Source organism: Mytilinidion resinicola, assembly GCF_010093595.1.
Source record: "Mytilinidion resinicola strain CBS 304.34 unplaced genomic scaffold BDZ99scaffold_24, whole genome shotgun sequence".
NCBI lineage: Eukaryota > Fungi > Ascomycota > Dothideomycetes > Mytilinidiales > Mytilinidiaceae > Mytilinidion > Mytilinidion resinicola.
Genome location: NW_022985460.1, coordinates 357571 through 382538, shown reverse-complemented (window position 1 = coordinate 382538; position 24968 = coordinate 357571). Strand labels below are relative to the sequence as shown.

Below are 24968 nucleotides of genomic sequence, written 5' to 3'. Positions count from 1 at the left end.
TCCGACTGGCGTCACGTGCCGTATCTCGGCTTCAACTGCCGGTCAGAGACGACTTGGCCGAATCCGCACCAGACGGAACCGGGAACCATCATCGCATGTACTCGCTCTGCGGTATTGCTGTTGGCATTGCTATCGGCATTCTATCTGATGACAGTCTCCAGTAGCCCAGTAATCATGCACTGTCCGCCCAGACACCAGCCGTCTCTGCAGCCGTCCGTTCTCCACCCTTGATTGATCTGATTCCAGGACTGCGTGCCAGCTCCAAGCTCTCGTTCCCACTTCACCATCTTGCGATCGTGCACCGTCACAACCGGGGACCCACATCAGCCAGCCCGATAGAACTGACGCAACTGCAGACTCATTCCTGTGTGTCTGGGTAGCGGAATTCTCCCCCCAGCGCAGGATACCAGTGTGCCAGTGTGCCAGCACCATCGTGGCTGCGTCATTAGCTCGGCAGCGCCAGCCTTGCAGCCATGAACCAAATCCCGGATGTCCTGTTCGCTGATCAGGACTTCACCACGTGGTTGATAGTCGGAGCCAGCCGTGGTATTGGACTGGAGTTTGTGCGGCAACTTCTAGCCAGAGACGAACGCATCATTGCGACTGTGCGGGAGCCCTGGGCTGGCCACGCCTCTGGTCTATGGGGTCAAGCCGGAAGCGACCATGGTCGGTGTCAGATGTATGTATGTGATGTGCTGAGCGAGCAAAGCATTGTGGTATGAGACTCTTTGGTATGAATAGTTGGCCTTAAGTTGACTTGTGTTAGAATTTCGTGAGTCAACTTACTACAATACCCAATCTCAAGATAGACTATGTTGTAATCAATGCTGGAGTTCTGAGATATCCAAATGTGAGCCCAGTCACTGCATGTGAGAAACTTCGGGATGAACATCTGCTAACTCTACTAGCGTGCTACTGAATTGTGCGTCTCTCAAATCTCATATTTCATATCTCTTTTGATCAGTCTCAGGACCTCTCACTTATGGAAGAGCTGGAAAAGAGCCTTCGATTTCGTGAAGCATGAACTAATGTATCGGTCAAAATCTAGCTCTTTTGAAGAATTCGCCTTCCACCTACACACAAACACCATCGGACCTATCATAACAGCACAAAAGCTACTTCAAACAAATATCCCAATCGGTACCATCGTTTTCATGTCTAGTGACTCCGGATCCGCCATCAACTTCCGCGAGATTGAAGACGGATTTGCAGCCTACGCCGCCTCAAAAGCAGCGCTGAACATGGCCCTACGCGTACGTCCCCTCCCCCTTTCTCCTTTCCCCCTCCCATTAACACCCACCCTAGCACATGGCCGCAGAACTAAAGCGCAAAGACGACGACACCATCCTCCTCGCCATGCATCCCGGGGAAGTTGCTACGTAAGACACCCCATAGTAACTGCTACGGTACACTATTAACCTAAATCAGGGATATGGCCAACATCAACGTCTCGTGGCAGGTTGAAGGCATCATCACGCCCGAGGAATCCGTACGCAAGATGATCGATGTAATCCAGAGCAAGGGCATGCAGCATAGCGGGACGTTTTGGACGTATGAGGATAAGGTGAGTGAGTCCTGTATGTCTTGAGGGGATGAGAGCTGATGTAGTGTAGTTGCATCCGTGGTAGGGCGACGTGGGGAGTGGGGATTCAACGATGGATGAGAGATCTAGATTTGGGTTCGGAAACGTATATTTGGTCGTAGGGTCTGTCCGCTGGCACCACTGCGTGCCATCTACTTTTTACTCGGCGATAGATACAGCCGAGAGATCATGGAGGTCTATGAATGAGAACATGAGAAGAGATAATGTAATTAGACAGAGAGAGGAGGAGGAGGGCTTCAGTGCAGAAAGTAACGTCTAAACTTTCATCTCACCAAACCCATCAATCACTTCTTCCAGGCCCTCTAAAGTCCCTTCATCCAATGTAGCCGTTCCTTTCTTCAACAGCTTAGCAGCTGTTGCGCAGATCCTATCGCAATCCCCCTTGAACTTCCTCTGCACTGCCCTTGGCGCTTTTAACACCAGTGCTACAGCCAACTGCCCCGCCGCCGTCCATACCTCCAGCGGATCCAACACCCCCATTTCCCGCGGCAAAGTCGTCCTCGAAACAGCAGGTACGGCCGCCGGAAGTGCAGCGAGGAACGAGACGAACCCAAGCCAGCTTTCCTTCGTCTGCGCCACCTCCTCAGACTCCACCACCGTAAGCAGCACGCGGATAATGCTTAAAACGCGGTAGGGATATCCACCCGCATCCATTGCACCCGCATTCGCACTCATGCACGCCTGCAGATCCCCCACAAGAATCCTCCACCCATCCTGCTCCAGCAACGCCTCCACGCCCGCCGACACCGTCACAATCCCCTCCAATGCCAGCAGCACATGCGTCCTGAACTCCGTCCGCACTTCCCTCTCCCCTGTCACACCAGCGTCTGTACTGCCACTCCCAGAATACAGATGCAGAAACACATCCATGCACCCCGCCGCCTCCGTCCGCAGCTGCGCGTTCTCATCCTCCCGCAACCACAGCGCCAGCACCCGCGAGCCGGCCAACACGACCGGGTCGTTCGCCAGCGCGATGGTCGGGCTCTCCCACGTCAGCGTCTTCTGCACGTCGGAGGCGCCGGCGATTGCGGAGCTGTGCAGGCCCGAGGTGCCCGCGATGGCGGCGTCGAAGCGGTCGCGCAGGTACTCGAGGGTCAGGGAGGTGGTTTCGGCGAGGGCTTTGCGGAGGGCGAGGAGCTGGGTTGGGGGGATGTCGAGGATGTGGTTCTTGCCAGCGTTGTATGCGGCGTTGTATGCGGCGGAGTCTGCGGCGGAGTCTTCGTCAGAGTCCCAGAGTGCGACGAGGGTGCCGATAAAGGCGCCGAGGACGTCGTAGCTGGCGGAGAGACGGAGGGCGGTTGGGGGGTAGGTTGGGGTGCCGAGGATTTCGAGTAAGGAGGGGATGGTGGAGCGGATGTCGACGAGGAGGAAGGTGGTGAAGAGGTAGGAGAAGGGGTAGGATTGGCTGGGGGTTGAGGAGTGGCCGTCGGAGGTTGGAGGTTTTGTGGTGAAGAAGAAGTCGTAGGAGGGGCTTAGGCTGGTGAAGCGCCGGATTAGGCGTGTGCAAGCTCTGCAGAGCTTGTTGCTGGGTTGGGCGCGGAATGCATTGTGGAAAGTAGCCGTGAGGGCTGGGAGCCAGTTTGGGATGCGATGGTACTATGTGTAAGTGATTAGCAACTTGAGAAGAAGCTTGGGTTGTAGAATGATGTAGTAAATCAGAAATATATAAAGAAATCGAAATAATGTAGGTCGTGTTGTGGGTGGATGTATCAATGTGAGAGGAGACTGATAAAAGACCTCGTATTGAGTGGTTGCTGCAAATTCTATAGCTTACGTCTGATTCTTCGAGGACATTCGCAATGGCCTCAAGTATAGGAAGTGCTTTTTCTAGTTTATGAGAGTCAAGCAGAGTAGTGAAGATACTCTCTTCAATCTTCTTGAGCTTTGAAGTGTTCTCTTCACTCTTTTGTTCTTTGATCAACGTGACAAGAAGTACTTTTACCACATCCATGGCGAGGTCGTTCTTCAACGCCGTGCTCATCAAGGTACCGAACCCTTCAAATTGAGTTATCACTAAAGCTCCTTTAGCTCCTCCGCCTACCCGATGAAGAGCCTGAAGAGCCAAAGTCCGAGTATCATCAGCAGTGACCGACAGCGCCGCCACCAGACTCCCACACAGCACAATCATCCTCTCATCCTCTAGCTCTGGCGCATCTAGTAGTGTAGTAAAAGCTTGTATTACCGAAACCGCCAGAGTGACCATATTCTTCGCTATATCCTGGCTACGCTGCTCAGTTGTGCGAGCCTTGAGCAGCCGCTTAAGGAAATTAGTAGGAATTGCGTTCCAACAGCGTGATATTACAGCCGGATCATCGCGCAAGCTTTCATGCTTGTCGAGAAGCGTGCGGAGCAGGGATAGGCCAACGAATCGGCGCGTATCATCCTTTGCTTGGAGTCGTGAAATAACCTGGTCTAGGGCTGCAGTTGGATTTACAGGTCCGTCTGCGGGAGGAGATGTGGGTTCCATGGGTAGAAGATGACGGTTTGTCGTCGTCCATGCAAGAGACTTTAGTTACACAGCCACTGATCCGAAAGAGTTAGCATATTTCAAAGTTGCATGAAAAGAGACAGGCCGTGCGGTTAGGAAAAAAGATTTGGGAGCATTTTGATTAGTAATCACGTCACGTGCATCTGCAGATATATGTGCGTATTCACCCAACTGAGCCGCTGTTTTTGACTCATTAATTCGTTTAGTTCATACGTAATTGAGGCAGTCTACAAAGGTATGAGGCCCGGATGGTTCCAGGAGCTCTATGCCTGATCCTAAGGAATCGACCTTGGAGATGCCCTCCTCAAAAAGTTGTCCTTGAAATCAACGACCCGTGGGTATAGGAGCGGAAGACGTCGCTCGATCTAGTACAACCTCATTTTGCTTCCAAGAAACGCCAGCCTATGCAACCCTTCAACCGTATTCATCACTCATCAAACGTCCCCCAGGTTAGAAGCGGCTTTTATAGGCGGCTAAATGAAGTTCGTCAGCGTGTGAACGCTACGAATGTATATAGCGCTCCGGAAATTCACCTACCTCCTGGTCCCATTGACGTTAACAGCGCCCTGGCCGAGCTGGCTCGCAACGACCGTTGCCTCTCTCACAGCCCTCGCAACAGTTCCTCTCACCGCTCCCTCCTCTAGCACCAATAGTCCTCCAATGGTGCAACCACCCGGCGTGCTGACCTTATCTTTGAGGACTGCAGGGTGCTCGCCATTCAGCACCAAGCCAGTAGTTCCACGCATTACCTGCGCCGCCATCAATTGCGCCTCTGCACGTGGTAGACCCATAGCAACAGCTCCATCTGCCATCGCTTCGAGCATTATCGCAACAAAAGCCGGACCAGACCCGCAAAGAGCAGTGCAGACATCCATAGACGATGGTGGAAGTTGAACAACGCGGCCAATGGAACTGAAAATCCACTTAACAAGCTCCAGCTGCTTGGGCTCCAGAGCAGGCGTAGATGTCGCAATGACGGACATGCTCTCGCGAACGAAGGAGGCCGTGTTGGGCATTACGCGCACAATACGGCACGCATCTGTTGGCTTCTCCCCCGTGCCGTACAGGAACTCTTCAATCTGCTGGCCCGTAACGCCTGCCAGGATACTAATCAAGAGCTTCCCCGCTAGCGCCTCCTTCATGCCCTGCTCGCCGAGGATGTCCTTGAAGCCCTGGGGCTTGCAGCACAACAATATCACATCTGCGGCCTTGGCGCCTTCCAGATTCTGGTTTGTGAGGGTGGTGAGGGGGAAGGGATGCTCGCTGAGAGCGTCGCGAACGGTTTTCTCAGCCTCATGGCGGGCGTCGCAGGCGATGAACTTGTTGGGGAGGCGTTCGAGGGGCTCAGAGGTGGAGGTCGAGGCGCTCGATTTAGGATTTGAGAGGGACGACATGATCCCAGAAAGGATAGCTATGCCCATCGTGCCTAGGAGACGTGAGTAGGCGGCGGAGGTGAGGTGGCGCGAGGCCGCACGAACCGCAGCCGAGGACGGTCAATGTTAGACCTGGGGCAGAGGCGGAGATAGACATGGTCGGATTCGAGGATTGGAGTGCTTTCGAGGGTATTTGGGAGGAGAATCGCGGCGTGGTGTTTGATGATCGGGGCTCTGAAAAGTTGCGGCGGAAAGAAATCTGGGAGAAAACAAAAGCAAGCCACTAGCCGGGTGATCTGCGGCAAATCATTCATGAAACAGCAAAGCTTCAGAGCTCTGCAGTCTCTCCACACTCCTTGAAGACCCCCTCGACTAGCTATGGCGGACCCGTTTGAAGTGCGCATGCGCTTTACGAGCCAGCTGCAACACCTCAACGCCTCCGTGACTTCAGCGCAGAAAGCAGCGAACTATGCGCTCAAGAACAGAGAGATGGACGAGGATCTACACTCGTGTATCCTGGAGCAGCTTGAAAGAGTTGGTGATTCTTCTTCTCAGTCTCTCACTATGGGGAACCAAGAGAGAACAGTCTTACTAATGAAGTGCTTTTGTAATAGAACAATATGAACAACCGGGCGAATATCATGTACTTCATCGAGCACCTATGCGACCTGGCCCTGCGAGAACACCATCCTGAGTTCACACGGATGATAGAGAGGGATATACTGCGCGTTATCGATGCTGTTGCGCCGAGTGATGGGTCTGGAGCTGCTAACGTGAAAGTAGTGCGAAAGGTATACCATATTCTGAGCCTACTACAATGGTAGCGACTGACATGACCGTACTAGGTTCTCCACGCCCTGCAGCAAAAGAAGGTCCTCATGGCCGACACAGTCGCGGAGCTCGAAGAGTGTCTCAAGGAACGAGATATTACTCCAGCCCACCCGGCGCTGGCGGAGGGGCCGATGAATGGTGCTTCCAGCAAATCGTCAATGCCACATGGTAGCAGATTTAACGGGTCGGTGAGGCTGGATAAGCGACAAATTGAGCAGCGTATCGAGGAAGACAGAGAACGCCATAAGAGATTGAGAGAGAGCATCTGGGCGGTCGGTGGGGATGACGATGCTGAATTTGAGAAGATGTGGGACGACGGGAGTGACATTGGAGAGGATGATTACCTAGCTGCAGAAGAAGACGCGGCTGAGCGAAGACAAACTGTGGAATATGGATGAAACCTGGAATCTTGCTAGCGTATTGGGCGGTTATTTTCACTGGTCGGCGTTTGGTTGGACGCATCAGGACGGAGAAAAGGAGTCTTTCAGGGACGGAGATACCATGCAGAGCACCCTAGGTATTCATTCTATGCTTTTGAACACATTCAAGAATCTCGAAACCATATTTGTACAATGCCAACACACTCCCATACAAGTACATCAACGTCCCCTCGCCAGAGGTATGCGACTCGTTATTTACTCCATCACAACGACAGCTCCTAGCGCTTTAAACGCCGCTATCATCTTCTCGCTCTCCTCCTTTGGTACACCCTCCTTCATCACCTTCGGCGCGCTCTCCACGAACTTTTTGCTGTCCACCAAACTCAATCCTAGCATCGCCTTGACCTCCTTAATGACCTTTGGTTTCGCGCCCCCATCGAACGATTGAAGCTTCAGGGTGAAGAGCGTTTTCTCCTGCACGGCCGGTGCCGCGTCCTCCTCTTCCACTGGGGCTGCTACGGCAGCTGGTTGCGCAGCTCCGCCACCGAAGCTACCACCCACGGGCAAGTCGGGGATGTTGAGGCGTGACTATGAGGGTCAGCTAAGGGCTTCATGGACTTGTATATGGGAGTGGAGCATACCTTCAGGCTCGACACAAGGTCCGCAGTCTCCAATAACGTCAGTTGACTGATCTGATCCACAATTGTCGCGATCTTGGGGTTGCTAGGTGCGGCCTCGGTGGTCTGCCATCTCCGCGAGGTCTTGTGCTGAGCGAGGGTGGTAGCGGAGGGACGGAAGTAGGGCGGCGATGATCTGGCGGCGCAGACACAGCGCCGAAGGACGCTTTGATAGGGGGGGGACATGATGGCGAGAATGGGAGCGAGAGTCGTAGTTGATGCCGGCCGTGTCGCTGCGGTCAAAATCTCAGGTCTACAAATGCCGATCTAGCGGCTTTAGGAAAGGCGGCTTGGCAAAAAAGTTGTCCCAAGAAATTTTGATATCGGAGACCTCAACTTATACACGTCCTTCTTTCACGTGTGAGATGCCTCTTTCACTTCATCGAATGAGTGCAAACCTTGGGTAATCTCGTAAGACCCTTGTTTCTCCCAGAAAATTAAATTCACGCCCAAATCTTTCCACGATGGCGTCCTCAGTGGTGCTCGCCGCGGAGGCTCTTAATACTAAGGCCACCGACACGATATTTCTGGAGAACGAACCTCTATTCGTGGATGTTTGCGCACGATGGATCTCCTCACCTTCGCAAGTCTCAGCAAAACTTGCTGCGTTTGGAAGAATCATACCTTTTGCACCTCACCTGGCCGAGCATGTGGAGTACTTTCTGACGAAAACTTATACCGAAGGTCTTCTCGGTCCCGCTTCGGATTCAATACCGGAGGGAGAACTGTGCGAACTTCTACTAGCAGTATTCAGGCTGCTTAGCTTTGATGATTCAGAGTTTGCCAAGTACATTCGTCCTTTGAAATTGCAGGAACTACTATCACACTCCAGCAAGATAGCGCGGTATCTTACCGCTCGAATATTGTGCCTCTATCTCCACGCCTCAGATGCTGCCATGGAGGAACTTATATCGAAATACGTTCACCGGGGACTAGACTCCGAGTCCATCCACGGAGAATGGGAAGGCATCGTAATTGACTACCGATTCTTCAGCCTTTGGGAGGAGAAGCGTTCTAGGCAACTTTCCTTACGTCGAAAAGCGACTCAAGCCACTGATTCTGCAGCTAACGGTCTCACCCAACTGCGTAAAGACATTTCGCATTTATCTCTTGACGTCTATGGTGTACTATTACCACGTTTGGATGGACCCCCGGGAGGACAGGAGCCATGCAGAGTCGTTTCAGTGCCAACAACCACCAAGAATCTCAAAGACCTTGCTATAGGACTACTGGATCCAAGCCCACTCCTTTTGACTGGGTTACCTGGCTCGGGAAAAACTCTCTTAGTGCGGCACCTTGCGTGGCATTTGAGGAAACTCTCCTCAATGGTCACGTTACACCTGAACGAACAGAGCGATGCCAAGCTACTATTGGGCATGTACGCAACTGGAGCGAAGCCTGGGACCTTCAGCTGGCGACCAGGAGTTCTCACCACCGCAGTTCGAGAAGGGCGTTGGATATTCATCGAGGATCTTGATCGCGCACCGAACGAGGTCATCAGCACGTTGCTGCCTTTGATAGAGCGAGGAGAGCTTCTTATACCAAGCAGGGGTGAGACTATCCGAGCAGCACGAGGCTTCAAGATTATCGCGACCCTCCGGACTACCCTAAATTCTAAGGGCGAAGAGCTGGTGCCAAGATCGAATATGATAGGATATCGATTTTGGAGGACAGTCGGGATTCACATGGCTTCCCTCGAAGAATTCCGCGAAGTCATTGCCCAGAATCATCGGGCGATACTGCCGCACATACCTGCGGTATTGAGAGTGTATTCACGACTGCAACAGCTATACCGGGAGGCTCGCTTTGCTTCCGAGAATGGGACGTCATTGAGAGCTCTTACTCCGCGGGATCTTCTTAAGTGGTGCGACAGACTTTCTGCTTTGCTCGCTGGGACTTCATCGTTTACCTCCGAGAACATGGACGATATTTTCATGGAGGCGTTTGACTGCTTTGCTGGCAGCCTGCATAGTGATCCTGCTCGGGCAAGAGTGATGGCTTACGTGGCAGAAGAACTCCATATTGATCCACAGAGACGTGATCACCTCCTGTCGAGACGCGAGGTTAGATTTGAGGTCAACACCAAGATCACGTCCTTAGGAGTGATGCGGATAGGCCGGTCTAAGCTACCACGGCACCGGAAAGCGATTGCAAATAGACATGTATCTGCGAGGCCTTTCTCCACGAATGAGTACACTCTACGCCTTCTAGAGAAAATAGCAGTCGCTGTTGATCGCAAGGAACCGCTTTTGCTTGTTGGGGAAACGGGAACAGGAAAAACAACATGCATACAATTTCTTGCCGATCAGCTAGGTCGCAAATTGGTTCCCTTTAACCTCTCTCAGCAGAGTGAGAGTGGTGACCTTCTTGGTGGTTACAAGCCCGTTAACATTCGCAGCCTCGTTATTCCCATGAAAGATGAGTTTGATGCTCTATTCGACGCAACATTTTCACGGAAAAGGAATCATCGCTTCGTTGAGGTTCTAGGAAAGCAAGTGGCGAAGGGGGAATGGAAAAGAGTCTGTAAGCTATGGAGGGAGGCTCTTCGTATGCTGGAGACTGCTCGTATGTCACAGGAGTCTAGAGCGTCTTCCGAGGACGCCGAAAGCGAGCAACCAAAGAAGAAGAGAAAGGTGGACTCTTTGCCTGCGGATTTCCCTAAGTCTCGATGGGATAAGTTTGCGATCGACTTAAATAATCTCGAAGCTCAACTTTCAGCTGGATCTGAAGGCTTCGCTTTTTCCTTCCTCGAAGGAAACATTGTCAAAGCTGTCCGCAATGGCGACTGGGTTCTCTTAGACGAGATCAATCTTGCAACTTCAGATACTCTTGAAGCTCTTACAGATCTACTCGGAGGCGGCTCAGAAGGGAGGCCGTCCATTCTACTCACGGAGACGGGTAACGTCGAACGAGTAGTTGCTCATCCAGACTTCCGAGTATTCGCAGCGATGAATCCCGCTACCGATGTAGGCAAGAAAGATCTCCCTCCCGGGATCCGATCAAGATTCACCGAGCTTTACGTTGAGAGCCCAGATAGCGATGTGAGGAGTCTACGCAGTATCGTGGAAAAGTACCTTGGCGGAGATTCGACAGACCCAGGAACCCGAAAGATTGCTCTTGATGTTACTGAACTGTACTTGGAGATACAGCGACTGGCCAAATCTAACCTTCTGGTTGACGGAGCAGACCAGCAGGCCCATTTTAGTCTTCGTACTTTGACTCGAGCTCTGTCATATGCCCGGGAAACGGTATCTTTGTGTACCCTGCGACGAGCGCTGTTCGAAGGCTTCAACATGAGCTTTCTCACGTTTCTCAGTAGAGCCTCCGAAGACGTTGCCGCTCCTCTGATCAAGAAGCACTTATTCAACAGTCAGTCGAGCATCAAGACCGAGCTTGGGAAACCCCTCAAGAAACCAGACAATTCTCGGAGCTACGTCCAAGAAGGGTCGTACTGGCTACGGCAAGGTCCGTACCCTATTGAGGACCAATCTCACTACATCATTACCCCGTTCATAAGGCGAAATATGAACAATCTCATCCGAGCGGCATCAACCAGACGATATCCAGTCCTCATCCAGGGCCCAACCTCGTCTGGCAAGACAAGTATGATTGAGTACCTCGCCAAGAGGTCTGGCAACAAATTTGTTCGTATAAACAATCACGAACATACGGATCTGCAAGAATACCTCGGCACTTACATCTCTGGTGCTGATGGAAAACTCGTTTTTCAAGAAGGTATTCTCGTCCGAGCCTTGCGTGAAGGCCATTGGATTGTCCTCGACGAGCTCAATCTGGCTCCCACGGACGTGCTAGAAGCTTTGAACAGGCTTTTGGATGACAACCGAGAGCTCTTAATTCCAGAAACGCAGGAGGTAGTAAGACCCCATGAAGATTTTATGTTGTTTGCAACCCAGAACCCGGCCGGGCTGTACGGAGGTCGCAAAGCCTTGTCGCGGGCATTCAGGAACCGCTTTTTGGAACTACACTTCGACGACATTCCAGTGGAGGAGCTGACAGAAATTCTCCGCCGAAGGACGCAGATCCCCGAGTCATGGTGCAAACGTATCGTCAAAGTTTACGAGGAGCTTTCAATGTTGCGCCAAGAAAACCGGCTATTCGAACAGAAGAGCTTTGCAACGCTCCGGGACTTGTTTCGTTGGGCTCTTCGAAAAGCAGAAAGCCTTCAAGATCTGGCTGTAAATGGATACATGCTCCTTGCTGAAAGAGTTCGGAAACCCGAAGAACGGCAAGCGGTAAAGAGAATCATCGAGGCCGTGATGAGCAAAGCTGGAGCTCGTGTCAGTATTGACGAAGGAAGCCTCTACAGTGTCGAGCACTCCGTGGAGCTACGAGCTTATCGAGACCGAGTGGGCACCAACGATTCTGCAGTCTGGACTGGAGCTATGCGTCGTTTGTTCGTCCTCGTTGCGCATGCTATTAGTAACAACGAACCTGTGTTACTAGTGGGAGATACTGGTTGCGGGAAAACTACAGTCTGCCAATTACTGGCCGAAGCCTTCGGGAAGCAGCTACACATTGTCAACGCTCATCAAAACACGGAAACTGGCGACTTAATTGGAGCCCAACGACCCATCCGGAATCGAGCTGCCATCGAGTCTGATCTACATCGCCGTCTTCTTGTCGATCTAGACGCCGCGGGAGTCAAGTTAGCTCCTTCTGAAATGAATCTCGGGCGTTTACTCGCTCTCTACGATCAACTTGACTATGACACTCTAAGTCTGATACCTATAGATCACCGCGAGGAGATCAAGACTAACCGGACGAAAGCCGCAGCTCTCTTTGAGTGGGCAGACGGCAGCTTGGTTCACGCAATGAAAGAAGGCCAATTCTTTTTACTGGACGAAATATCTCTCGCCGACGACTCTGTCTTGGAACGGCTCAACAGTGTTCTCGAACCTCAGCGTACATTACTTCTGGCCGAAAAGGGACCCATAGATTCTCTCATTGTCGGGTATGAGGGTTTCCAATTCCTTGCAACGATGAACCCCGGAGGTGATTATGGCAAGAAAGAGCTCTCGCCAGCTTTGCGAAACCGATTTACTGAGATCTGGGTACCCTCACTATCTGATGTCAACGATATCGTCCAGATTGTGCGCGCTAAGCTGAAATTAGAGGCGTTGCAGTATGCGGAGTCAATAGTGTCTTTCGCACAGTGGTTTAACGACAAGTACAACACATCGGTCACATCTTCGATTTCGATTCGAGACACTCTTGCATGGGTAAACTTCATCAATGGATGCCAAAGCCCCGACACCTTGTTTGGCGTTGTACATGGCGCCGCCATGGTTTTTGTAGATACCCTCGGAGCCAATCCTGCCGGTCTCTTAGCCATTTCTTCTTCCAGGATTGATGTCGAGAGACAGGAGTGCCTCCATCATCTTGGTAAACTCCTGGGCATAGATGCTTCTCAGATCTACTACGACGACATCAGTATCACTGTCTCTAATGACCTGCTCACCCTTGGGTCGTTCTCAATTGCGAAAGCTCATGTCACGCAGGAGGATCAGTTCTTCTCGCTCGAAGCGCCTACCACGAGATCCAACGCGATGCGAGTCGTAAGGGCTCTCCAATTGTCAAAACCAATACTGCTCGAAGGGAACCCAGGAGTAGGCAAGACGACTCTTGTCACAGCTATAGCCAGAGCTGTTGGAAGACCTCTAGCGCGTCTTAATCTCTCGGAACAGACCGACTTGATGGATCTCTTTGGCTCTGACATTCCAATCGAAGGTGCACAAGCTGGAACGTTTGCGTGGCGCGATGCTCCATTCTTGAAAGCTATGAAGCGTGGAGAATGGGTCCTACTAGACGAGATGAACCTAGCCTCGCAGTCTGTTCTGGAAGGCCTCAATGCGGTCCTGGATCATCGTGGTGAGGTCTACATATCCGAATTGGACCAGACTTTCCATAAGCATCCAGATTTTCGCGTCTTCGCCGCACAAAACCCGCATCACCAGGGTGGCGGGCGGAAAGGTCTACCGGCTTCATTTGTCAACCGGTTCACTGTCGTCTATGCCGATATCTTCAAGCCTGAGGACTTGATGCTTATATGCAAACAGGTTTATCCTCAATTCGACCGCGAAGAAGCTTCTAAACTGATTACTTTTGTTGCTGAACTTGATGAGCAGGTCGTCAACCTTCGAAAGTTTGGGACGTACGGTAGTCCGTGGGAGTTCAATCTGCGCGATACTCTTCGATGGCTCCAGCTGCTTACGACTACGAACGGACTTTCACCCTCTGGGAATGCTAGAGACTTTCTGGACACGATATTCACCCAGCGATTCAGGAACGAGTCTGACAGGACGCACTTGGTAGATCTATTTCACGCTACTTATGGCGCTCAGCAGGCTCGAAAAAGCTATTACCATAACCTCGGCCTTGGTACCATACAAGTGGGACTCGGCTTTCTCCCGAGGAATAATCGCCTCGCGCCTTGCAAAGAAACCCAGATTCTGCAAAGGTCTCGATATGCGGCAGCAGAGTCACTGATGATTTGTGCACAGCAGAATTGGCCGGTGATCCTTGTCGGTCCACCAGGGGCTGGCAAGTCAAGCCTTATAAATCATATCGCAGGAGCTACGGGGGCTACCCTTGTCACATTCGCAATGAATGCTGATATTGATGCTATGGACCTTGTTGGAGGCTTCGAGCAAGTGGATCCTGTGCGACAGATCCATCGATACTTCACCAAGCTCAAGTCTTTCGTGCAATCCCGACTTGTAGAAGATCAGACCTCTCAAGCGTCCTTGTATTACCTCACTATTCTGATGCACATCAACACATCCATCACTTGCGTCAGCTCCGAATTGTTTTCACTGCTCGAAATGGCCGCTCGAGAGGACTCTCAATGTGTACCTTTGTTTGAAGAGATAAATTACTTACAGAGCTCGTCTCAAGGCATTGACGGTGGTCGCTTTCAATGGGTGGATGGGGTACTTGTCCAGGCCCTGGAAGAGGGCAGCTGGCTTGTGCTTGATAACGCGAACCTGTGTAGTGCTTCCGTTCTGGACCGGCTGAACTCTTTACTGGAGCCAAATGGATACTTGAGTATTAACGAACACCCTACAGAAGATGGCGAAGCCAGAATCGTTAAGCCACACCCGAATTTTAGGGTCATCATGACCATGGATCCTCGCTATGGAGAATTGTCGCGAGCAATGAGGAATAGGGCCGTGGAAATATTCCTTTTGCCAGACTGGTCCTCGGAATTACAGCCTCAGTCTCAGTACACCATTGCCTATCCAATGGAGTCGTCGATGTACAGGTTTCGGCATTTCACAACGCACACCACAGAGCAACCTTCTCTGCCCGTAAGCCAACTTAGCCTGGCTTTCGATCATCTTTCAATCGGTGATATGAGCCACGCTCAGAGTTTCGCCACTGAAGTTAGCAAAGGCTTAATTTCTAATGCAGCTATACATACATACGCTCAGCTTACGAATGGACATCATTTAAGTACCTTCAATAGTACTGCAAGCGAGCAGGCTACTACATCAACAGAGAGTTCACTAGTAAAGCCGAATGAAGTTGCTCAGGCACGCTCACCCGAGGAATGGTTTGATACTCTCTTACAGCCTCTAAATATTTGGATCCCCAAAGCAAAAGAAATATACACCAAGATCGCAACGGAAGCAGGCCTCGGTTGGAACTTTGCAAACTCACAGCCATATCATCCATTGAATAACGAAGTTGTGGTGTATCGAAACACCGGCCTAACAGACGCGGCGATTGGTGCATCTTTCATCTATGACTTTGTCGTCGAAATCGAAAGGATGAAGTCTGCCCTAAACGATATGACGACACAATCTTTTGGGCGATGGCCAGAGAAGAACAGGATTCCAGAGTTTCTGCTCGCCCTCTGGCAAGCTCTCTCGACTTGGCTGGAGCAGGTTTGGCAAGCAGAGACTCTCAATTTTCCGTTCCTAGATTCCCTCAATCGAATAAGGGCGCTCTTTTGGGAACTTTACAATATGTCAATAGCAGTAGGTTTTGACCGAGCGGCCCTTCATACCTACCTGGCAATGTTTACCAATGTCTCGACATCCTTGAAGCAATTAGACCACCCGGCAGCCCTTATGTCTAACGCAATCGCTACAAGCTTGACAGGACTCCGATCTGGTTCTCATCTGTCCAGTGGCCTTTGTATGGAGCTGGTGTGGTCGCGATTCAAGCCGACGACGTCAACATCCACCCCGGCGCTGGACACTCTTCTTAAGCTTGAGGCTCTGGCGGATCGATTCGACACAATTATGTGGAGATCGGATGTTTCTTTCGATGACCTAGCGCGCACGCGAGAAACGTTCTCTAGTGCAATAGGCCTGCTACAAGAAGTCAATGTTGACGGAGAAGAACTAGCTACAAGCCTTGAGAATGGTGTTCATGAGCTGGAGCAGAAGGTTGTGGAGGACGACTATCAAATCACGCCTTACTTCGAGCAAGCCTTTGAAGGTATATGCCAGTTTCTCGACCTGGTTTCATCCGACAATAGCGGCCTGAGTTATCAGTCACGAGCATCGCGCTCCAAGGCATCACTTCTGGCCAGAAGGTCGACCAAGTCAGCTATGTCTCCAACCGGAAACACGCCCTGTCTACTATTTCTTGACCTTTGCAATTATCTTAGAGCGCGAGACTCCGGCAACAAGGATATCGCGCTCTCGAACCAGTTCCAGGCTGTTGCACTTGATAAGCTAACGCACGTGGAGAGTGTGTCATTGAGGCAATTGGACTCATTTGAATCTGAATTGCATCTCCTTGGGCAGTTGATTGGTTCCGAGAGCGAAAGTCTGGCCCAAAATCAGCTTCTTACTCTCAAAGATCATCTGGGGGCTCTGACAGCCGAATTAGCCGGCATTTTCGAAGCTTTCACTAGCGACGATAGGTTAGGAGACACTAGGTCTCAGAGCTTCATCAGTACAAATCTAAGACAATGTCTGGAATACTCGAGACTCGCAGAAGAAGACCTATCAAGCCTAACGACCGCATCTAAAGCATGGACAAGCCTCGCGTTGGCCGGCATCAAGCTCTACATACCAGATCGACCTTTCGATCCGGCCCTTCGACCGATGATAGAACGCCGCTTCTTCAACGATCATAAGGCTGGGATAGAAGAGAGGCTGGATGCTCTTCAGCTTTTCGAACAACGTTTCACCGGAAATGACACCACCTTACGCATCCGTCTCGTGCAACAAGCGCTGCAGACATTGGGAGAAGAGCCACAGGTTGCCGCTGTCGTAAGGCCTGATGTCTCAGAGCTTGAGGTTTTACAAGGAGAACTCGACAATCTGCTCAATGTTGTACGACCGTTACTCGAAGGTACTGCTACTGCAGAAGACATTTCCCAGGACCATACTTTTCGTCAGAACATTTCTCATATCATTCGACGCTTGACTGAGGGTTACCGCTATTATGACGACATCACTGGTCCTGCTGTAGGCTTCTTGCTTTGCCTGAATATTGGGTTGAGTCTTGCAGCCCAAAGTCACCTAGCGCGCACACCTTCTTCCGAAGCAGTAGCCTACTTATCAGCACAGACTCCGTTCTTGGGTCTCAGTAGGCACGAAATCCAGGCCACCGCAAGCTTCTATGAGGCCGATCTTGGGAACACCCTGAAGCAGAAGCACCCCGATACGGACTTGCGATGGCATTTCTTACAACACAGGGCCATCGATGTTGCTATAATGGCTCCTTTTGGGCGTTACGAACTACACAATCTCACACACGATGTGTTCTCGAGCTTTTTCACCGAGTGGAAAGAACGACTTCAGTTGGATCAGGAGAAAGAAGCGGCAGACCACAGCCTCTACACATACCGTGGTGGGGATGATGAGGACATCGATGAGGGAGATCTGTCGTTGTTCCCAGATTATGAGATGGAGGTTGACGACTCAGCTCTTTTGCCTTCAAGACTCTCACAAGACCTTGTTGTCCGTTTATCCGATCTACATGAAAAGATATTCCTTGGAAACGACTCAGGCCCAGAGATGGCGAAGGATCTCCTTCACTGGTCTGCTAAAGAGATTGGCAAGCTTACCAAGAGAGACACAGCATGTGCTTCCAAGTCCAGCCTTGAAGATATGCTGCCCGCAATCTTTGTCGAGATTGACCGAGGAATCAATACCTTATCGACCGGTGGAGTGGCACAAACCTACAACTTCTATTTTGACCCCAACATAGTAGAAGGCAAGAGATTCATCAACCTCATTCACAAGCTACAAAATCGCTATCGCAAAATCAGAGAAGTGTGGCCTGAACATGCAACACTTGGAGAAGTTCTCCGAACCTGCGATGAAGCTCTTGCCTTTGGACACATCGAACCGGTCGCCAAGTTCTTGACCAAGGCAGAAAAACTCCATAGCTACATGTACGAGTGGCAACGGGTTGCGAGTAGAGAGTTCAGCACATCAGCTCTCTATGACGAGTTGACCAACCTTCTGATCAGCTGGAGACGACTAGAGCTGACGACGTGGGCCCGACTATTTGACATTGAGATGGAAAAGTGTAACAATGCCGCAAAGAGCTGGTGGTTCATCGCCTATGAAACCATAGTCGCAGCTCCAGAATCCCTACAATCCTCTAATGAGGCCGTACAGTCGCATGCCAAGGGGCTTTTGAAGGCCTTAGAAGGCTTCTTCTCATCTACGACCATTGGCCAATTTAACCAACGACTTCGTCTTCTAAAACAGTTCTCAAACCACGTCAAGCTACGTGTACAAGAAGTTCCTTCGCTACAGCCAATACATCTTGCACTAGAGAATTTTATCTCGTATTACTCAAAGTTCAAGACTCCGGTACAAGAAACACTGGCCAAGGGACGGAAGGTGCTCGAGAAGCAAATCAAAGAAGTCATTCTACTCGCTAGCTGGAAGGACACTAACATCGAGGCGCTAAAGCAAAGTGCGAAGACTTCGCATCGCAAACTGACAAAGCTTGTAAGAAAATTCAGGACCTTGTTGAATCAGTCTTTCGCAGGCGTTTTAAGCAAAGGATTCCCGGACCTTGGAGGTCTTCCGCCAATTCAAAGCAACCCCGAAGTCGTTATGGCCCACGTGGACAACGCTATGTTAGACAGAATCTGCAGCGGCCACATCTCGGACTGGAACTCAAGGCAATCTCGGTTCAAGAATGTCCCAGTCACCGTGTCAATCATGCGGAGCAAAAGCCGACCCAATCCCAGCAGCCTTAATGCCTCTGAACATGTCAATGACTTCATTGCGGAACTGGAGTCATCTATGGCGGAACTGCAAAAGGCTACACCAGCTTATTTAACGGAGGAGAACAAGACTGCGGTAAAGCACCTTAAGTCCAGAAAACGGAAACTCTTCGTGGACACCCTAAAGACGCTGAAGGAGATGGGTTTCAAATGGAATTTTGGTACCGATGCGCTCGAAAACCAGGACTCGTTAGCGACTGTCTTAGCCAGACTGCCAGCTCTACCCACAACGACAAGCGGAGATACAGAGACTGCTGCTGAGAACCATCTCTATCAAACTTTAAGTATCATGCAACAAGTCCGGGAAATTGCTAAGGAACATCCTGGCGACTTGACTGGAGAGCAAGTGGCCCGAGCTATTGGCTTCCTCGAGAGCTTGCTTCAGTCAAGCATTCGACAACGAACGACGTTGGCAAGGACCGTGGAGACTTCCCAGTCGCCATCGAGCGATCTTTCCATGTACCAAGCACTCCAGGATCCCATTTCTCGCATTGCGCATCTTGGCGCGCCCGACGAACGCGACCTCTTACGAACCTCTGATGGACAAGTGAAAGATGCAAAATCGCTGCTCAACGTTGTCCAGTGGCTAGTGGCAATCTTGGCTGTTGGTATTGATCTAATCAACACTCAAGCTAAGCTTGCCAAACTTGACCTGTCGTCTATTACTACGGGCCTCGCAACGTGGAAAATCACGTTCGATAACCTTCTGTCAGAAACAAATGGTCTTCTCGATCTACCAGAGAACGTTTGGACCAGAGATCATATTAGGGTCAACGAATCTGTTGGACAACGCCTGTTGAGTTTTGAAAGCGATGTCAAGAAATGGGTCGAGGATTTCCCGGTGGTAAAATGCACGTTGAAGCAGATCCTGCCCTTCGTACGGTTCGAATCTGCATCTTCCTTAGGCGAAATCGACCAGGCCACCTACATCACCGTCGAGGACATGAGTCACCAAATCTTTTCTACTATCGATAACATTCTCGGTTCCATGCAAGACGTCGAATCGGCTCTTGCCAACTTGCCACTGTCTCCCGAGGACTCCGCCTGGTTCATCAAAGAAGAGACCACTCTTTTCAAGACTATCAACGCGATGCAAGTTCCATTGATTGCCAGAGAACTTCAAGGCTTGGCGGACTCTATCCAGAGAGTACAAGACATAGACACAACAAACAGCGGTATCAAGACAGTAGTAGCCGTCTTTGCCTCTGTGCTGCCAATTCTCCAACAATACCACGCCATCTTCCTCGAGCTCATGAACCGATACGCAGCTCTCCACGCCTCAACCTGCAAGCTCTCCTACCGTCTAGCGAAGGTGTTTCTCCAAGTCGGCACGAAAGGATTCTGCACACCGTCCGAGAAGTCTGATGAGAAGGGTGACAAATCAGACAAGCTTGAGGACGGAACTGGACTCGGCGATGGCGAAGGTGCGGAAGACATCAGCAAGGATATAGGCGATGACGAGGACTTGACCGACTTGGCACAGCAAGAGAGCGAGAAAAAAGACAACGAGAATATAGAGGACGAAGAAGATGCTGTCGATATGGGCGAGCAGGAGATGGAGGGCGAGATGGGCGATGTGGAGCACAAGGAAGATGACGAAGATAGTAGCGAGAAGAGCGAGGGTGACGTCGAAAGCGAGGTCGGTGATGTAGACGAGCTAGGGCCTTCGACTGTTGACGAGAAGATGTGGGACGAGGGTAGCGACGAAGCTGAAAAGGATAGAGATGGAGACGACGGGAAAGGACAAAAGAATGATGAGCAGGTTGCTGCTGGTGAGAAAGATGGGGAGAAGGAGGAAGAGGAGGGAGAGGGCCAGGAAGATGAAGACATGGAGCCGGAGGAAGGTGCAGAGGAACAGGAGAATGTCGGCATGGAGGAAAACGAAAAGATGGATCCTCATACCGAGCAAGGCGAGACACTCGACCTGCCAGATGAGTTGAACATGGACGATGAGAATGAGAAGGATGCGAAGGCGTCTGATGACGACATCTTAGGCGATATGGACGATGAGGGTGTTGAAGAGGAGATGGATGCGGAGGAGGGAGCCCCGGAGCCAGACGATGTTGATCCGGACATCAAAGAGGACGAAGCGGATGGGAGCACGACTGGTCACATTGAAGACGAAGCAGAGCACCTAGAAGACCAGTCAGAGGGGCCGGAAGACATGGACGAAGCTGTTGCTCCCTTACCCGATGATCAACCTATGCCGGACGATTCAAGACCAACGGAAGACGAAGCCACCGCCGATACCAGTGCCGAAGCGGGTGCAGGAATGGACGCCCAAGACGACGTTCAAAACGACCAAGATGCTTCTGCTAATGCTGCTAAACGGGACGAGGGTACCAAAGGCGAAGCGTCAGACCCAAATGACCAGGCCACCGCAGAAGAAGGGGAGACGGGCCGTACCAACCCTGACAGCGCAGGACGGGGCGATGATGTTCCAGAGTCTGCTGCAAGTCAGCCATTCAAGAAACTAGGCGACACTCTTGAAAAATGGTACAATCAACAACGCCAGATTCAAGATGCTACCCAAAAAGACGACAAGCAAGTGCAGCAGACCGAGAAAGAAGTCGACATGGCTGATGCCGACTTTGAGCATCTCGAAGATGAAGAGACGGAGGCTGACGCGCAGGCTTTGGGCACAGCAACTGAAGAGCAAGCCAAAACACTGGACAAGAGCATGGCCCTTCCAACAGACGAAAACGAGGAACGCATTCCTGCTTTGCCTGAAGATAAGCCGGATGACGAAGCTAACGAAGATGTTGATATGGTAGATACCGTTGATGACACCCCGCGAGACCAACAACCGCAAGATGGTGATGGCAGGCCCAAAGCCTTCGTCGGCGAACAGAAGCCCATTCATCAAGAAGACGAAGACCAAGAAATGGAGGATGCTCCCGAAGATCTCGATGACGACTCCGATGTCGCCTCTTCCGTCTCTGAAGTCGAGAATCAATTGTCCTTGACACATCTCGACGTCAACTCCGATTTCCCTACGGTAGAGACTGCTCGCGCTCTTTGGCTCCATCACGAGTCCACTACACACTCCCTTGCACAGACCCTGACCGAACACCTCCGCTTAATCCTCGCTCCCACTTTGGCAACGAAACTCCGCGGCGACTTCCGAACCGGCAAGCGCTTAAATCTCAAACGTATCATACCATACATCGCGTCCGGCTACAAACGCGACAAGATCTGGCTCCGACGCTCGCAACCCTCGAAGCGGGCTTACCAGATTCTCGTCGCGCTGGACGATAGTCGCAGTATGGCTGAGTCCGGCGCCGCCAATCTAGCTCTCAAGACTCTAGCACTAATTACGCGCTCACTGGCTATGCTTGAAGTGGGCGAGGTTGCAGTCGTTGGCTTTGGTGACGACGTCAAGGTCGCTCATGACTTTGATAAGCCATTCACCAGCGATGCGGGTGCCAATGTCTTCCAGCAATTTGGATTCGGGCAGCAGAAGACGGATGTGCGGAAGCTTGTCGAGAGGTCTCTGGGCTTGTTCGAAGAGGCGAGGATGCGAGGGCAGGGAAGAGGGGACGATCTGTGGCAGTTGATGCTCGTGGTTTCTGATGGGATCTGCGACGGGCATGCTGAGATTCAGAGGCTGGTGCGGAAGGCGCAGGAGAACAGAGTCATGATTGTCTTTGTGGTTGTGGATGCGACTGCTACCTCTGGCGATGGAGAGGATGGGGCTGGTGCAAAGGGGCTGAAGAAGGGCAAGGAGAAGCAAAGTGTGCTGGATCTGAAGTCCGTGGAGTTTGGAGCGGATGGCAAGATGGTGATAACGCGGTATATGGACCGGTTCCCGTTCAGGTGGTATCTTGTTGTGAGAGATGTGGCAGATTTGCCGGGCGTGCTGGCTACGGCGCTAAGGCAGTGGTTTGCGGAGGTTGTGGATGCGAGTGGTTGATTCTCTTGTGGCTCATTTCTTTTTGTTTGGTGCGTTCCTAAAAGTTTGCGGTTTTGGTAGTGGACCTCGTAATCTTGTGGTTATTCAACGATGAGTTCAGTGGTGGTAATCAAGTAATCGCTAACAAATCTATGACATTGCATCTATTGGCTATCAGTTCCTTCGTTGATAACTATAGTAGACTACAGTAATATAAATAGAAGGATGTTTATGAGATAATGGTAAGCTTCCTCTCCGACCCTCTTTCACAGAGTCTCCTTACCTTTGCTAACAACCTTAGGATTCCCGAACGGACCACTGGCAATGCCAACGGCTGATAAAATCACCGCTATAGTGCGGCTGGATTGCAACGATCCTAGATTGCTGCTTGAAGGACTCCCGGAGACGAGGAAGCGTAGGAAAGAAGGAGAGTCAGAGGATGGGGAGGTTCCAGAGAGGCTCTAGCGAGGAGGAGCTGCGGGCAGGCTGAGAGAGGCTCGATGCCGAAAAGCTAAGGAAGCGCATGCAGCGGTATTGCAGCCTTACGGATTGAATTGGTCACCATTCTGGTGAAGGAGGGGAAGGACCCATTCGTGGTATGCTGATAGGTGCTGGAACATAGGAATGTGGTTGGACAGTCCGAGGGGCAGGCCTTGGAGCTTGAGAATTGGTAGAAGGGCCGGGAGAGCGAGAATATTTGTAACTTTGTAAGAAATAAGCTGTCTCTGGGTTTTCAATTGATTCTCGCGTCCACTAGACATGAAGACTCGATCTCTGAACACGCCCTCCCAAGTCACCTACACTGCTGTCTTTAATACCAAGCGGCATGTGTAAAGAGTGCGCTTGGTGCGTAAGCTCTCACAACATTGGTGATCCTCTTCAGCATCTCTAGTTCTTTAGTTTTGCGAAAAAAAACAGCAAAAAGAAGTTCTTTATCATCGCGGATCGAACTTAGGCCTTGCCAACGGGTCCCAAAAAGAACAACTAAGGAGCAAAAGTTCGTCGGGCCGAGCCCTGCACTACATCTTTGTCGTGTGGAAGGTCGTATTACACCAGAGGCTGGATTCCAACCCAGCCATCGGGGCGACTTACGTGGTGCCCCCGGACGGGCACCGATGGCGCTATGGAGGAGCCTCAGAATTTTATGAAATATATACCTAGGTAGATTGGGTTGAGTTACTTTCGTCTGCTAAATCACTTTCACCTACTAAATTACGTTCACCCGCTTCATCGGTAAATGTGCGCCGAATTGCATGCACATGCTTTATGTCTTTACTTCTCTATTTTGATGGCAACTAAATATGTTTACGTCAGCTCTCTTCGGTCGTTATGACGTCCTTCGATATCTCCTTTATGATGTCACGTGCCCATCACGTGAACACAACTTCCTTTCTGAGAATTTTAGTGATGAATGGCTTGTTTTGACTGCTGCATAGCAGGACCGAGTCTTGGATATGGCTTTGCCAATTCGGTTGTTTCCCCGGTTGATACGATCAGACACGCGCTTCCAACGCAAGCACCGAAAGCTCATATACAATAGAATCCCTCGAAGTATACATACAAGAAAAACACATACCGCCTTTTTTTCAACACTTTTTTCTCTCCGAACTCCATCACAAACCCAAACTCTCCCGCTCCCCTTATCACGCCCCACCCTCCGTCTTCCTCCTGTCCCCAATCTCCAGCAACGTCCTCCTCGTCCCCTCAACAATCAACCCATGCTCCACCTCATGTATCCTCGCCTCCAACTCCTCCTTACTCTCCCCCTCCCGCATCTCCACCTCCTGCGTCACAACCGGCTTCCCCGCATCCACATCCTCAATAACCTCATGTATCATAACCCCCGTCCTCTTGATCTCGCCCGCCAAAAACGCCTTATGCGCCCTCCCAATCGCGTCGATCCCGTCGAACTCCCCGGGAAGCGCAGGATGCAGATTTATGATTTTGAGCCCTGCCTCCGCGACCGGCGTTAGGAACGTGGGCGTGAGGATGAGCATCCATCCCGCGCAGACGATCAGGTCGGGCTTCGGCGTAACCTCCAGAGCGAGCTTGGCGAGGTCTTTGCAGTACTCCGAGCGGGCTTCTGGGGACGAGAGTTTGGGCTTTTTGGCGTTGGGAAAGCGTGCTTTGTAGGGGTCGAGGCTGTGGACGGTGCTGGGGATTGAGGCGTTGGAGGCGCGGGTGAGGCCGTAGGCGTCTGCTTTGCTGGGAGAGCGGTTAGTGAGGGTGGATATGAGGGGGGGTAGTGGGATTTTACTTTGATATCACGCGTGTTATGCGCGTGGAGGGGAGGGCGGAGGAGGCGCAGGCGTCGATGAGGGCTTGGAGGTTGGAACCGTTTCCGGAGATGAGGACAGTGAGGTTGAACGTTGGCTCGGGCATGGTTAGTATGTGCAATGCTGATTGTGGTGCGTAAGTTGAGGTAAATTTTGAGAAATAATTTTTTGAAGCTTGTGAGAGCTTTGGCGGGGCACGCGGGGTACTTCGTAGTCGTAGC

General features: G+C 51.3%; 7 protein-coding genes across 7 annotated transcripts; 3 read left to right on the top strand and 4 right to left on the bottom strand.

Annotated features, from left to right (window-relative positions):
- Nucleotides 1–144: 144 nt before the first annotated feature.
- Nucleotides 145–1939, top strand: BDZ99DRAFT_452500 (NAD(P)-binding protein). The gene is made up of 7 exons (XM_033718278.1): nucleotides 145–716; nucleotides 767–850; nucleotides 909–922; nucleotides 1049–1253; nucleotides 1306–1379; nucleotides 1429–1564; nucleotides 1614–1939. Exons 1-7 carry the CDS (start codon nucleotides 474–476, stop codon nucleotides 1626–1628), a joined length of 771 nt encoding a protein of 256 aa, XP_033570979.1. The 5' UTR covers nucleotides 145–473; the 3' UTR covers nucleotides 1629–1939.
- On the bottom strand, nucleotides 1859–4114 carry BDZ99DRAFT_452498 (DUF1941-domain-containing protein; the record flags this gene model as incomplete). Its single annotated transcript, XM_033718277.1, has 2 exons — nucleotides 3378–4114; nucleotides 1859–3199 (listed from the first exon to the last, which is right to left on the bottom strand). The coding sequence occupies exons 1-2, from the start codon at nucleotides 4068–4070 to the stop codon at nucleotides 1859–1861; spliced, it is 2034 nt and encodes a 677-aa protein (XP_033570978.1). The 5' UTR covers nucleotides 4071–4114.
- Nucleotides 4115–4450: 336 nt separating this feature from the next.
- BDZ99DRAFT_426202 (pyrroline-5-carboxylate reductase) lies at nucleotides 4451–5702 on the bottom strand. The gene is made up of 2 exons (XM_033717113.1): nucleotides 5570–5702; nucleotides 4451–5517 (listed from the first exon to the last, which is right to left on the bottom strand). Exons 1-2 carry the CDS (start codon nucleotides 5619–5621, stop codon nucleotides 4625–4627), a joined length of 945 nt encoding a protein of 314 aa, XP_033570977.1. The 5' UTR covers nucleotides 5622–5702; the 3' UTR covers nucleotides 4451–4624.
- A 140-nt stretch (nucleotides 5703–5842) lies between these two features.
- On the top strand, nucleotides 5843–7127 carry BDZ99DRAFT_426197 (uncharacterized protein; the record flags this gene model as incomplete). Its single annotated transcript, XM_033717112.1, has 3 exons — nucleotides 5843–5998; nucleotides 6079–6255; nucleotides 6310–7127. The coding sequence occupies 3 exons, from the start codon at nucleotides 5843–5845 to the stop codon at nucleotides 6691–6693; spliced, it is 717 nt and encodes a 238-aa protein (XP_033570976.1). The 3' UTR covers nucleotides 6694–7127.
- Nucleotides 6578–7561, bottom strand: BDZ99DRAFT_426195 (ClpS-like protein). Its single transcript, XM_033717111.1, has 2 exons — nucleotides 7317–7561; nucleotides 6578–7263 (listed from the first exon to the last, which is right to left on the bottom strand). The coding sequence occupies exons 1-2, from the start codon at nucleotides 7536–7538 to the stop codon at nucleotides 6931–6933; spliced, it is 555 nt and encodes a 184-aa protein (XP_033570975.1). The 5' UTR covers nucleotides 7539–7561; the 3' UTR covers nucleotides 6578–6930.
- Nucleotides 7562–7816: 255 nt separating this feature from the next.
- BDZ99DRAFT_575669 (midasin) lies at nucleotides 7817–22692 on the top strand (the record flags this gene model as incomplete). The annotated part of the gene is made up of 2 exons (XM_033728498.1): nucleotides 7817–14680; nucleotides 14945–22692. 2 exons carry the CDS (start codon nucleotides 7817–7819, stop codon nucleotides 22490–22492), a joined length of 14412 nt encoding a protein of 4803 aa, XP_033570974.1. The 3' UTR covers nucleotides 22493–22692.
- Nucleotides 22693–23739: 1047 nt separating this feature from the next.
- Nucleotides 23740–24921, bottom strand: BDZ99DRAFT_467734 (phosphoribosylglycinamide formyltransferase). Its single transcript, XM_033721085.1, has 2 exons — nucleotides 24729–24921; nucleotides 23740–24676 (listed from the first exon to the last, which is right to left on the bottom strand). The coding sequence occupies exons 1-2, from the start codon at nucleotides 24851–24853 to the stop codon at nucleotides 24115–24117; spliced, it is 687 nt and encodes a 228-aa protein (XP_033570973.1). The 5' UTR covers nucleotides 24854–24921; the 3' UTR covers nucleotides 23740–24114.
- Nucleotides 24922–24968: the final 47 nt, after the last annotated feature.

Excerpts from the sequence above, each read along its gene's own strand:
- BDZ99DRAFT_452500 (XM_033718278.1), top strand. The coding sequence starts at position 474 with ATGAACCAAATCCCGGATGTCCTGTTCGCTGATCAGGACTTCACCACG. Across the intron at positions 1,254-1,305 it reads CGCTGAACATGGCCCTACGC|CACATGGCCGCAGAACTAAA; the intron begins GTACGTCCCCTC and ends CACCCACCCTAG. Across the intron at positions 1,380-1,428 it reads CATCCCGGGGAAGTTGCTAC|GGATATGGCCAACATCAACG; the intron begins GTAAGACACCCC and ends AACCTAAATCAG.
- BDZ99DRAFT_467734 (XM_033721085.1), bottom strand. The coding sequence starts at position 24,853 with ATGCCCGAGCCAACGTTCAACCTCACTGTCCTCATCTCCGGAAACGGT. Across the intron at positions 24,677-24,728 it reads ATAACACGCGTGATATCAAA|CAAAGCAGACGCCTACGGCC; the intron begins GTAAAATCCCAC and ends CCGCTCTCCCAG.
- BDZ99DRAFT_426195 (XM_033717111.1), bottom strand. The coding sequence starts at position 7,538 with ATGTCCCCCCCCTATCAAAGCGTCCTTCGGCGCTGTGTCTGCGCCGCC. Across the intron at positions 7,264-7,316 it reads ACCTTGTGTCGAGCCTGAAG|TCACGCCTCAACATCCCCGA; the intron begins GTATGCTCCACT and ends TGACCCTCATAG.
- BDZ99DRAFT_426202 (XM_033717113.1), bottom strand. The coding sequence starts at position 5,621 with ATGTCTATCTCCGCCTCTGCCCCAGGTCTAACATTGACCGTCCTCGGC. Across the intron at positions 5,518-5,569 it reads ATTGACCGTCCTCGGCTGCG|GCACGATGGGCATAGCTATC; the intron begins GTTCGTGCGGCC and ends CACGTCTCCTAG.